This window comes from Arabidopsis lyrata (genome assembly GCF_000004255.2).
Source record: "Arabidopsis lyrata subsp. lyrata unplaced genomic scaffold ARALYscaffold_4, whole genome shotgun sequence".
Lineage (NCBI taxonomy): Eukaryota > Viridiplantae > Streptophyta > Magnoliopsida > Brassicales > Brassicaceae > Arabidopsis > Arabidopsis lyrata.
The window spans coordinates 16113205-16125893 of NW_003302552.1; the positions used below are offsets into that span (position 1 = coordinate 16113205).

Consider the following 12689-nt stretch of genomic DNA (forward strand, 5'->3'; position numbering starts at 1 on the left):
ACCACCTGGCAAAGAAACTTCTCCTGCAACAACAAAAAAAGACATCCATCATCCATACTATCACTTCTCCTGTACTCGGTGACCATTAAGCATTTCTTGCTTAAATGGCTTCAAAGACGAGAATTTTCAATGTTCTAATTTATGATTGATTTCTATGAGACTCAGCAAACCAAAGTTTCGAAAAGAAAAGTACAAACCCGAGTGAGTAGACAATGTGGAAGACCTCTTAGTGAGGATCACACGCAAATCACCATTGTCTCCTTCGAAAAGACATATCAAGACAGCAGCTTTCTTCGGTCAGAACCTCATCGGAGCCATAGATTCCTGAAACCCAACGTGGGAGATCGATTCCGTGGTGCTTTCCTTGTATCCACGCATCTCTTCCGCCTCGTCGAACAGTGAATAAAGCGGCGGCTTGTATACACGCAGCTGCTGCGCCAGGGCTAAGAGTCTGGAAGATCCAAATTTGAAGCCTTTGGCCGTTGGCGACGCGGCTGATGCTCCCGACTTCATGGAATTGCAGAGTTGTTTGGAACCCAATGGAACTTTTGGCAATTTTAAACATTGAAGCTTTTTGCCCTAAATTAGATCGATCAAAAGGATCTTCATTGCAATGCCGTGGTTATGAGTTGCAATCTCGTAATATCAGAAAACATGCTCTATTTTGTGACACCAATCGGCAAGCGGATTGGAAAGTGGTTTAAAAGTCGAAACTTGAGTTGCATAACCAAATTTTGTGACACCAAATTTTAAATTGATCATAGGCATGTCAATCGGATCAATCCACTCATGGTCGAAGACCGCAATTCCATGTATACATTTTTTAGTTTGGCATGGTCTGAACAGAACCGCTCGAATCTTTTGGGGGACTTTTTCATAAAACAATATAAATATGCTTGGGGTTACTATGAGAGACAAACAGTAGGATGTATTAACCAAACAGAAAAATCACCAAGGCCGTTGCCTACATAACAAATACATGTATTTACATCACACCAGAGACAGAACATAGACCAAATAAATATACCCCTCAATCTTCAAGTGTACTTGTATACTCTTTAGACGCAGAACAAAGTTAACTTCACTTCAAGCGCCCGGAAATGACAATCTCCGCGGTTTCACTGTGTTTCTAGCTCCAGGAAATGGAGCTTTGGCTCGAACTGATAATAATGACACTGTTCTCTTCGCCGGTGAATTTGAGTTGCTATAAACTGTCTTTGAGCTCTTTGGTTTCTTAGGAGTCACTGAGTATCTTACTTCCCAAGGCCGAGCAGAAATCCAACGCTCTTTCCAGCTCCAACCCCAGTTAGTGTTTCCCAACTCATAACTTCCCAGCCACTGAGTCTTACCATCGGCTTTCCACTGTTTAAGGCCATGGATTAAAACTTCTCTTCTCATATCAAAAGCAGCAAACAAGAAAGAAGTGTTTTTTTTTTTATATACCTGATGAGAGAAAGCATATGCCAAGGCTCTTTCTCGCTTAATCGTAGCTTCTTCCCTTTGAAGTATCCTCTCCAAGATTTCATCTTTTGTCTCTGACCCACCATTCCACTCAACCTGCAATTGTATCACTTTTATGTTCTTTTGTCTAAGGATGATCCAACTCAGCATGAGCTTTAAACAGCTCAAGTAACAGTTTTAGAGAGTAAAAACATGTTTCACTCTTTCACAAAATCTTACCTCAACATCATGAAGCTTTGCTTCAAGCTTTTGCTGATGCTCTAATCTCTTATTCTTCAGTCGCCATTCGGTTACCATACAAACTCGGCGAGCCTTTATCTCCGACTGTATTTTACTCCATGAGTGAAGATACCTCAATGTGACCACCGCTTGGTTCTTCACAGAATGTTTCTCAGTTGACAACTTTGCTCTTGCAATTCCTTTTAGACGCCGTAAGCTTTTTCTAGCCTGTCCACAACACAAGATCCCTTTAAACTTCCAAATGTAAATATAAAATCATGCAAATAAATTTGGAAAACAACAACTAAATGAACCTTATAGGCTTTAAAAGCAGTCTGAATCCGTGTCGCAGCCCAATCCTCACTTCGAGTAACTAGTGATGAAGAATGAGTACCTTTCTTCTTGGAACCTTTTGGTTTCACAGCACTAGTTTTTTTCTGTCACAGAGAAGACTTTCATAAAACACAATTCAGCATTTGTTTTATGCCAATGTAAGGTAACACATACCTTCTCGCTCTTGAAGGTTCCTTGTTTACTCTTCTTCAATCTAATTATTGCCTTAATCAAATTCCCAGAACCCATCTCAGAGTCTACCAATTGTCACCAAAATTGCTTGTATGTATGCAAATGCTGCTCTAACCCTGAGATTTGAAAGCCAAAATACTCTTGTTAAAAGAAACAACTAATGGTTAAGGATCAACTACTCCACATAAGCTCTTTTGTTTAATATACAAAAAATGAATTTGATTACAACTATTGGATCAACGACTCACACACAAGACACAACCAAAATCAACAAAATCAAGTACCCAATAGAAAAGTATATAGTATCAATTAGAGAGCAAACCACAAATACTTTAGTGGAAAAAAAACCAATGCTATGGAAATCGAAAAAGTTTCAAACTTTACTAAAAAGGAGCAAGAAGAGACATTAAACTTGTCTATTCTCCAGATCCAATCTACAACCATTGGAACCAGCGGAAAAAAGTTGCAAGTTTTTCAACTAAGGAACTAAAAGAATCTTTAGTAAAGATAGATACAAAAACCTGAGGTCAGGACCAAAGGTTCTTGAAAGAAGCTCGTCAAAGAACTGAAAAAGTGGTTTTGGCCGCGAAGAAGACTGAAGCAGAGAGACAGAAAAACAGAACAGGAGATTTGGTGACTGAATCAGAATGATTAAAGGGTTTGTGCTCTGTGCCTCTGTAGTAGTAAGGAAGAAGTAATAAAGACTTTAAAAGAGACATCATTACAGCGTCGTGACTCGTGGAGAGACTGGAAATATTAGGCTGTAATCGCATTTTTTAATTTTATTTTGTAATAATAATAATCAGTACTTGTTATATCAAAATGTTACACCAACAGTTTAATGTTAACAAATGTTTTAAGATTCGACTCTTTTTTTTATCACGTTGTCTATCGTCTTTTTGAAGATACGCAGAGTGTGTAATTATTACGGACTATTTTTACTTTTCTTATAAGATGTCATAATTATATAACACCCATCTGAATTTTCGTGACTCGTATATACTTCTCTATATTTAGAAGTTGAAAAGTAGTTTGAAGTTTGAACAAACAAAAAAATAAGTTGAAAAGTAGTGAACAATTAATTACAAGATTGAAAACTTAAACCACTCTTGTTTATGATAATTTTCCTATAAATGATCTAATACAGTATCATTAAATATGAACTATGACCGCTTAACCATCTGAGTATGTTTAAAGTTTTGATTTGAAGCCATCACCGATTGCTAATGTGTTTAATTGTTTTGATGACCGTCTGTGGATTACTAATTGAGATTGAATATGTTAACTAAACTATATAAACTTGTTAAAAATATTACCAATAAAAAATGTTAAGTCGATGCCTTTTGTTTCGTCTTCAAGGCTTATGACCCGTTAGTTTTTATGCTTTGTTCGTTTTAATTAAGTTTCTAAGGATGTATTTTTTTCTGTTGGATTTGTGTATCAAAATCGTATCTCATCCATGTATTTCTCAATCGTATAATATAATTGAAAATTTTATATGAAAAAAAAATCACTATCTTTTACTGTTCAACTATCTTTTAATTTTTCAAATTATACCATTTTTTAAACCACAAATACTCCTATCATTATCGAAGATTCCAACAAAATTAAAAGTGGATAAAAATATTGTTGCAAGCAAAGTGTTGTCCGAGCGGATATTTCAAAATTTCAATTGTTCTAACTGATTACATTGAATTAATAGTCAAAAACACCAAATTAAATTTCAGATGTTTATATTGAATTATGTCATTGTCACGGTTTAAATTCGAGTGGTAACCTAGCGGTAAAGTGAAACAACAATATGTATGGTTGTTTATGTAGTAGCTATATAACTATTATTTAAAATTATATAAAAAAAAAAACAGAACACAAATCCAAATGAAATTATTATCATTATATCATAAATAATGAAGTACTTGAATTCAAAAGATTTTTGGATTTTTCGTAAGAAATATTTATTTCGATTTGAGTTAGTTGACGTATTTGGATATTAGTGAATATAGTATTTGTTATCAAATGGATTCTCGAAGTGGTTGGTCTATAATGATGAGCCAAAAAAGCAATGGTTATCAGAATCATTTGACTTCGGCCGAGGGCTTGAGGGGTCCGAAGTTTCCAAAATCGATATTGCACCTACCATATACACTCATATTTGATCCATCTACCACAGACAAGAAACAAAATTAATGAATCTTTTAAGAGGAGATTATTAAATGTCCCAATAATTAAGATAAATTTATGTGGATTCAGCAGCTTGAGCCACCACAACTCTGGTTTGTACCTAATTCTAATGAATGAAAATTATGAAATAATCAGAGAGTAAATGGGAAGATCTCGAAAGCTGGTTGACAATAGGAAACATGGTTTGAGACTTTGAGTTTAGGTCATTGTAGACATAATTAATGAGTAGTATATTTAAAAGAAATATAGTGATATATTAAAAATCAGTTTTAATCACTGTAAAAATATCAAAACAGTAGTGTTTGTGAAAGGAAATAATAGTATATATTGTTATTTAGCTTTTAGCAAATTTGATCCTTGATCCTTACAGTCTATGTAATTTAGTCTAAGCAACATTTATTGACATGTATAACTTCGTTTAAGTGAATCATATAGCGTTAGATACTTGTTTTGGTCCGACTTCAACTCAATGTGTTAGAGTATCTTCAGGCTAGCATGAATACCATGCTATTAACCAAGTATGATAAACTTTTTCTAACGAGTGGTTTGATAGCCTCAAAATATGTCTATCTATTTTAAGTATTTAACAATAGCTGACTATGTGATCATGCCTTTTACCAAGTCACACATCTTTCTTTATCTTCGTAGGTTTTTTTTTTTTTTTTTTTTTTTTTTTTTTTTTGGTCTTTTTTTGGTCTTATTTTTGTTCACATTTGGGCCATAACTAGCCGGTCCATTAGCCTAATTTCTACAATTAAATTATAGAGTCGGGGACTCGATCCCTGGTGTGATGGTGTCTGTCTTCTGTGGACTTATCATTTGCCACTAGACCAAGATCACTTCACATCTTCGTAGGTTTTGGAGTACTTTAGCGTTGTTTTAACGGATTTTTCTTGATTTTTTTGATAACCAATATTTGGTAATTACCACTGCGATTTCGTTTCTTTTCCGTCATATCGCTTAAGATTTTAGTCGACTACATATACAAAACAAAGATACACATATACTAGTATTTTTGTAACACTTTGGTGACAGGTGGGTAAAAATGCTTCCGGGTATATCGGATACCCGATCCGTTTTTAAAATTCCTTCACAAAAAAATTGTTGGGTTGGGTTATATTTAACCCAACTCATACACCAGATATTCCATATTTAATAATTTAGATATTTAGAAGATTTGATTAAGATTTATAATTATGATTCTCCCATCATCTTTGTTTGATTTGTTTTTAACTGTTTTGAATCATCATATAATACATAAAATAAATAAAAAATCAATATTTTTTTTCTGCATATACTGTGATTCGAAATTTTAAAAACAGACATATATTATCCAATTGACGAAAATGTGTGTTCAACGTTCAACGTCGATTAAAATATTTAGACAATGATTCAGAATCATATCATAAATAAGAACATTAATAAAATAAATGAGTGTTTTGGCCAGACGGGTTTGGCGGGACGGGTTTTTGAATCAACAATAATAAAAAGATTAAAATATCATTAATCCGCCGCTTCAATACGGATTAAATCTTTTTTTTTTAATACCACAAATATTAGACATATTAAATCAGTCTCATTTAGAAAAGATTTTATAAAACCAAAAACTGTCCCGTGGTATAATGTCTCGTGGTATAATGTCCCGTGGTCTTAGAGGGTGATATGATTTGTAAACTTTTATATATAATAACTAATCAAAAAAATCACGGGACAGGTTAAGAAATTACGGAACGGGTTATATTTCGGAAAAAATTTATATGACAGACAAATTTGAATCAATATTTATATACCGCTTTAATACGGTTTAAATCTTCAGTTTATTAATAATTGTCTCGTAGACTCGTAGTATACTGTTACTTAATAACAATTGTAAACTATAATATAAATAAATATGTTATAAGGGGATACAATTTATAAAATATTTTTATACTAACTTTAAAATTAAATCATCCCGCGGTTAAAATCTAGTACTATAACGAAAAACTTACAAATTTCCCTCTCCAATTTCTTTAGCTAGAATTTAAATAATAACCAATTCAAAATATAAACAAAAACACAATAAACTTATCACTTTCTCTCTATAATGTTAAAGTTGGGAGATTTTAAAGTATACATTAAATGATCAGCTAAGTTGATGATCGTCGATTTTTTTGGGATCGTTGATGTTTTTTTTTTTTGAAATTGATTATAATTATCTAATTGAAAATAAAATTGTGGTTTTCGTTTTGTCGTATATTAAATCGTTGTTTTGAAGAAAAAAATTAGTGTTTTCCTGTGATAATTGTTTAGAATTTTTAATCTAATGTTTAAACACTAAATCATATATCTTTCTAATTTATGTGGCAAGCATGCCCAGTCCAATAAGGTGGGACAAAATGCGGCCCAAGATTTATATCCATTAAATGTTTTACAGAAGAAAAAATCCAATATTTTAGAAAAAAAACTAATGGACCGAAAATGATTGATAAAGAGTCTATAATATATCAAAAAAGCTGAAATTTGTTTCTTTTTCTTTTTCGTCGAAATTTGTTTCTAAATGGCTTTTTTTACACAAAAAAGCATTCCATGTTTTCAAAAAATATTCCATATTTTCAAAAAAAAAAAAAAAAAGTGATCAAAATTTACTTGTTAAAGATTCTAAAAATGCCTAAAACTTTTTCAGATAATAAAATGTCCAAAAATTGTCTTAAGGCTCTAATTTATGTTGGGCTGGGGAGCTGGTGGCAAGTATAGTAAATAGATATATGTGACCAAAGATAATTCATTAAGTCAAAAAGTGTTGTTTTAGACTTTAGATGGTTATATATAAATTATTTGATACCTCTTATATTTTTATCATCAACTTTTAAAAATATGAAAAGAAACTCCATAAAAACAAAACGCAAAGACATTTGACAGAATGGAAATCCAAGAGCTTTACAACTGTTAATTTGACTTTATTACTCTAATTTCATGCTTTTTTGATTATTCACAAATTATAACCATATTTAAAATCAAAGTAGAACAACAAATTAACCTAAACAAACCAGTATAAATATAGGATCCTCCAATATTTTGCAACTATGGGTATGATTGGTAACCAAAAACTGTACAAGTTTTTTAGCTGTTAGTTGGAGCTGTAAGTTTTACCGGAATAGTGTAAAGCTGTAAAAAAAAACTGTACAAAATGCTGAGAGTAAAACTATTAGTAACGCTTTTGATAAAGTTTTTCTGATTAGTAACTGTCAAAATTATATACGCGGTTTCGCTTTGATAATGGATTACCATTCAAAGGCTATATTATTGACTTTGCTTAATCTTTATGTCTTTTCAGACATGCAGACAGTTAAACCAATCGACCATGACCCCGTTCGTATCCTTATCCATTTAGCAGAACCCCACAAGCAGCAAACTAAATTAATAAACTAATCCCATTTGTGGTGACCGATTCAAAATCAACCTATTCTTTAATTCAACTGATAATACGATAATGTTAGTTCATTAGCGGTGATCGTATTTCAACTCTTAATCCAAATTTATTCAAAGGGAATGTCAACTCTCAATGATCTATATATAAAAACGGTAAAGATAAATGTTCTTAGATTTTCTTTGTTAACTTTTGAGAACCATTTTTGTGTGTGTATTTTAGATCAAAGAGATGGGTTTCAATGATCCTTCATTAAACTCAATCATCCTTTGGTTCGCCTCCGTAACGTCTCTGGTGACTATCTCAGTCATCTTCGCCCTTCTCATTATTTGTTTACTCAAACGCCGTAGGTTTGATGTATCACCAGAAACCGAGAATGAGCACCGCGGAAGAAGAGAGCCACCGTGCCAAGGGCTTAGCGCTTCCGTGATTGCCGCCTTTCCCACTTTTTCTTACAAACCGGATAATAACGATCCCGAGAGCAACAATCAGGAGATCGAGTGTCCGGTTTGCTTAGGGTTAATCCCCAAGAATGTTGTAATTAAGGTTTTACCAAATTGTATGCACATGTTTGATGAGGAATGTATCGGTAAGTGGCTTGAATCACACGCAACTTGTCCTGTGTGTCGTAGACTTGTTGAGCCGATGGCTAAGCAATGAGGATAAAGTCTTAGAAAGTTAGTATAGTTATTGTTTATATATATATATATATATATATATATATATGTCAATTTATAAGATTTTTTTCTTTTTGCTAATTGTAGTAATTTTTCTGATTGATGTGAAATGTATAAATGATATACAACTTAATATGAGCTTTGTCATATTACTTGAATTTCAGATGCTCGATCAAATGAGAAAGTCAACTTTTTATTTTTTATCGAGAAGTTTATGGTTCGGTGCACCGGTCCGTTTATAGTTCAACTTTCTTAGACGGAAGACTAGAACACATAAGTTGTCTTTGCAAACTTAGATATATCATATATATGGTAATTTTTGAGTCTTGACTTTTGAGTATCAATTAAGGTTGTTATTAATCAGTGATTTGGCTTTTTACTATGCTTTATTCACCATCATCTATATACAGAGCCGGCTTTAAGTTGTAGAAGGCCACAAGCTAAAGATAAAAAAAAGGCTGGTTTATATAGGGGAAAAATGTCGTTTAATTGCTGAACTTTAAAAAAATGGCCGTTTAATACGTAAACTTCTCATGTGGCCATTTTAAACACGAACTTAACGTTGACCGGCCATTTTAACTCAATTTCTTCGTTGACTACGCCAAAACGCCACACCGTTAGCAGTCACTAACTGAGCCGATAACGGCTGTTAGCACCCGTCAACAGGTCTCCGTTACTCCCGAAAACGACGTTGTTTTACTCTTAAACCAAACCCCAAATCGAAATCGATTTTATCCCCTTTCATAAACCTCAAATCCCTAAATTTCAATTCTTTGAGCTTTCAATCTCTCACTTCTTCGTTCCCAATTTCAATTTCTTTGAGCTTTCAATCTCAATCTTCATCGAATTCTCGAGAGTGAGCTCAAGAAATGAGTTGCAGTTCTGGGAATTCTTGTGTTAAAGACGGTGGATGTGGCTTCCGTGGGTTTCCTTCGAAGTGCCATTGCGGGTTAGACGTCGTCATCTATACATCGGCGACGAAACAGAACCCTGGAAGACCTTTCTTCCGTTGTCCAACCAAACAAGATGTAAGTAGATTTGATTTTATATCTTCTTGTGTTTCGAAAATTGTTCATAATTTGTTTGTAAATGCACGGGATCATTTGTTTAAATGGGTCGAAGATGGTGTATACGAGGAGGTTGTTGATGCTCTTCCAAAATTCTCCATCATTGACAGCCAAATAGAGAATGCCAAATCGGAAGTTGCTGTCGAGATTGAAGAGTTAAAGGTCATGATCAAAGAATTGAAGGAAGAAGGAATGTGAAGCAAAAGGGAAATAAAGAAATGGAAAACGATGATCAAAGTGTGTTTAGTGAGCCTTTGTGTTGCTGTCATTGTCTTTGTTATCCTACTGTTTGGTGTTGGAGACAAAAGACATAAGTTAGTTCTTGGTTACTAGGTGTGCATTAGTGTCTTATTTGATTTGTGCCTTCTCTTGTTTTAGTTTTGTGTTGTGTCTTGTTTGTGTCGTGTATATGAGTTTGTATCTTTTGCAATGAAATGGTATTTCTGAAAATGAGAAGTTAAGAGAGAACCATTGATAGAACCATTCATACATTACAACAATGATGTCATAGACACAAAAAGAAAGCCGAGTGGAAGATCATGTCATAAAGACAAGTTCAAACAACAAAAAAGAAAGCCGAGTGGAGATCATGTCATAAAGACAAGTTCAAACAACAATAAAGAAAGTCGAGACTAAGCTTATGTCAGCCAACAAAAATATACCCTTACTAAGCTTAAGTTCAAAAAAGAAAAAAAAAACTGAGACTAAGCTTAAGTGGAACACTCAAAACATGATGCCAATCCACCAAGTCCTTGTGCTTGTGCTTGGGGTTGTGCTGCTGCTTGTGCTTGTGAAGATCCATGTCTTCTATCATGTTGTTCTCTTTGTGATGCTCCACTTGATGCCATAGATCCTTGTGCTCCACGACCTGTTACCCTTTGTCCTTCTGATCCAAGATGAACATGTGATCTGTGTACTTGCTGATCTTGTGATCCTTGTAGAGGTTGTGATCCTTGATAAGATTGTGATCCTTGATAAGATTGTGATCCAAGCACATGTGGTTCCTAAGTCAAATGTATGAGATTAGAAGACATGATTTAAGTGAGCTGTCAAACACAAAAAAGCATAAGAGTCACTAACCTGATTTTTCCTGGGACGACCTCTTGGTCTCTTTGGTTGATTATTCAAGACAGTTGCATTTTTGCAACCCTACTTATTGTGTCCTTCTTGCAGGCAATTAGAGCATTCATCATCTACATAACAACACTTCGCAGCAACAACCATAGCTTCAGACCTAAAGAGCTTAATGTCATACCTTGTCTTTAAAGAGTACATCAAAAGTGCAAGCTTGAAGTCTTCGGGAGAGTTGTAAGTTTTCTCCAATTTTAGCAAAACCTCTGGATCATCAGCACCTCTACCAGCTTCCTCTTCTCTAACTCTGTCTTCATCTTCTCTAACTCTGGAATCTTGTCTTCGTCCCATATATCATCTCCACTATCCGAGTCACTACCAGCTTCATCTCCTCTAACAGCCTCTGGGAAATCTTCTGCAAAGTTGAAGTTAACATCTTCTTCAACAGCTGCTGCATCATCATCGCTATCTCCACCACCTGTTGCATCAACACCACCATTATCATCATTACTTTCACTACCTGCTACATCGAAGTCTCCGACAACCATCTTTGATTCGTTTCGAGCTTCAACTCCAGCATTATCATCATTACCTTCACTAACATCACCGCCTACTGCGTCATCAACAGCATCGCAGTCTTCATCACCATACACCGCACAATCATCTTCAATGCCAGGGACGGGGTCTGGTTCCTTTTCAGGATCTTCATCGTCCTTTAAGACCCTGACTTTTCTTCGTTTTCGACGCCTGCCTCGACCACGAGCTTTGTTTCCACCACCTGTCTCTGAAATGTCTTCCGCCGGTGGAGATTCAACTCCGTCTCCGACAACCATCTCCGATTCACCTCGAGCTTCAACTCCAGCACCCACAACAGTCTCTGCTTCGCCTCGTATAGGAGATCCAACACGCACTATGACGCCATTCTTCCTAACTAATACCATTAGAGAAGACAATTTGAAGATTTCGGATTTCTGGGATTAGGGTTCTTAATTTGGGGATTTTGAGAAATTAGGGATTTCAAAATCGATTTTGGGGATTTAGGAACTTTGCTTCTGGCTAAAACGACATCGTTTTCGGGACTAATGGAGACCTGTTAACGGGTGCGAACAGCCGTTATCGGCTTAGTTAGTGACTGTTAACGGTGTGGCGTTTTGGCGTAGTCAATGAAGACATTTAGTTAAAATGGCCGGTCAACGTTAAGTTCGTGTTTAAACTGGCCACATGAGAAGTTCACGTATTAAACGGCCATTTTTTAAAATTTCAGCAATTAAACGACATTTTTTCCGTTTATTTAGTTTCATAATTTTTTTGGTACACTTAATAATTTTAAGATAAACATGTTGTATTGAATATATTATTTTTTGATAAATATTTCCGTACTTTATTTATATCTCTGTATATATTTAGAATATTTTTTGTTTTGTTTAATTGTTTTATTGAAGGGTAAAAAAAATTAATAATGTAGCTGACAGTATTTGGAATCGAACTCGGGTTGTGGCATTATGTAACTACGCCACTGTACTATTAGAACTTTTGTTGTAAAAAGGCCGAAATTTAGTTATATTATTGTAGGCCGTAAGCTAGTGCTTCACTACCCTGTCCCAAGGGCCGGCTCTGTCTATATACTCTACGTGGAAAAGTGCGATGATGGTCACTTCCTTACTTTACGTACGACTACAAGAAAATACGTGGATTTTTACAGTACGTTATACTATTATATTATATACATATAATATATGTTAGGTACTGATTCGGCTACGGTTCTTTCAGTTATAAAATTTAGTATCTATTCGGTTATTTTCAAATTTTCGGTTCGGTTCAATCCAATTCTTTTTGCTTCGTTTTCGGTTCGGTACATTTGGTTTGGTTTATTTCCTCAGGTCTACTATTACATTCATATAGTCAAATCTTCAAAAGTCCATGCAGATAAATACTATTGTTGATCCTAAGTGGCTTATAAGACTACTCTCAGCTCGCGAGAAGTTTATCTCTTTAAAGTCAAGACAATAGCTCATACTCCTTTTGAATCAGAAGGTGTCAAAAAAATAATGAAGTCCTTCGTGATTTACGGTTTGAAGCTCG

At 34.5% G+C, this 12689-nt stretch overlaps 3 protein-coding genes across 4 annotated transcripts in view; 1 reads left to right on the forward strand and 2 right to left on the reverse strand.

Annotated features, from left to right (window-relative positions):
* Positions 1 to 730, reverse strand: part of LOC9317384 (nudix hydrolase 22, chloroplastic) — an 11572-nt gene extending 10842 nt beyond the window's left edge. Inside the window, 2 exon segments of the mRNA XM_021027981.1 lie at positions 1 to 23; positions 198 to 730. The exon segment at positions 1 to 23 is cut by the window's left edge and continues 120 nt beyond it. Of these exon segments, the coding sequence (XP_020883640.1) occupies positions 1 to 23; positions 198 to 513 (339 nt within the window). The 5' untranslated portion in view covers positions 514 to 730.
* Positions 731 to 861: 131 nt separating this feature from the next.
* LOC9317385 (protein IQ-DOMAIN 1) lies at positions 862 to 3132 on the reverse strand. 2 transcript variants are annotated; one of them, XM_021027982.1, is made up of 6 exons: positions 2727 to 3132; positions 2188 to 2321; positions 1995 to 2117; positions 1681 to 1908; positions 1444 to 1557; positions 862 to 1362 (listed from the first exon to the last, which is right to left on the reverse strand). In XM_021027982.1, the coding sequence occupies exons 2-6, from the start codon at positions 2260 to 2262 to the stop codon at positions 1087 to 1089; spliced, it is 816 nt and encodes a 271-aa protein (XP_020883641.1). In that variant the 5' UTR covers positions 2263 to 2321; positions 2727 to 3132; the 3' UTR covers positions 862 to 1086. The 2 variants fall into 2 exon arrangements, with proteins under 2 accessions (XP_020883641.1, XP_002881318.1); XM_002881272.2 differs by lacking the exon at positions 2727 to 3132 and having other exon boundaries at positions 2188 to 2708.
* A 4827-nt stretch (positions 3133 to 7959) lies between these two features.
* Positions 7960 to 8496, forward strand: LOC9317386 (RING-H2 finger protein ATL39). The gene has a single exon (XM_002879430.2). The coding sequence runs from the start codon at positions 8024 to 8026 to the stop codon at positions 8450 to 8452; it is 429 nt and encodes a 142-aa protein (XP_002879476.1). The 5' UTR covers positions 7960 to 8023; the 3' UTR covers positions 8453 to 8496.
* Positions 8497 to 12689: the final 4193 nt, after the last annotated feature.

What these genes read in the sequence shown, in the direction of transcription:
- LOC9317386 (XM_002879430.2), top strand. Translation starts at nt 8,024, where the DNA reads ATGGGTTTCAATGATCCTTCATTAAACTCAATCATCCTTTGGTTCGCC.
- LOC9317385 (XM_021027982.1), bottom strand. Translation starts at nt 2,262, where the DNA reads ATGGGTTCTGGGAATTTGATTAAGGCAATAATTAGATTGAAGAAGAGT. An exon ending in CAAAGCTTCATGATGTTGAG is followed by an intron (nt 1,558 to 1,680) that starts GTAAGATTTTGT and finishes ATACAATTGCAG; the next exon opens with GTTGAGTGGAATGGTGGGTC. An exon ending in CATATGCTTTCTCTCATCAG is followed by an intron (nt 1,363 to 1,443) that starts GTATATAAAAAA and finishes GGCCTTAAACAG; the next exon opens with TGGAAAGCCGATGGTAAGAC.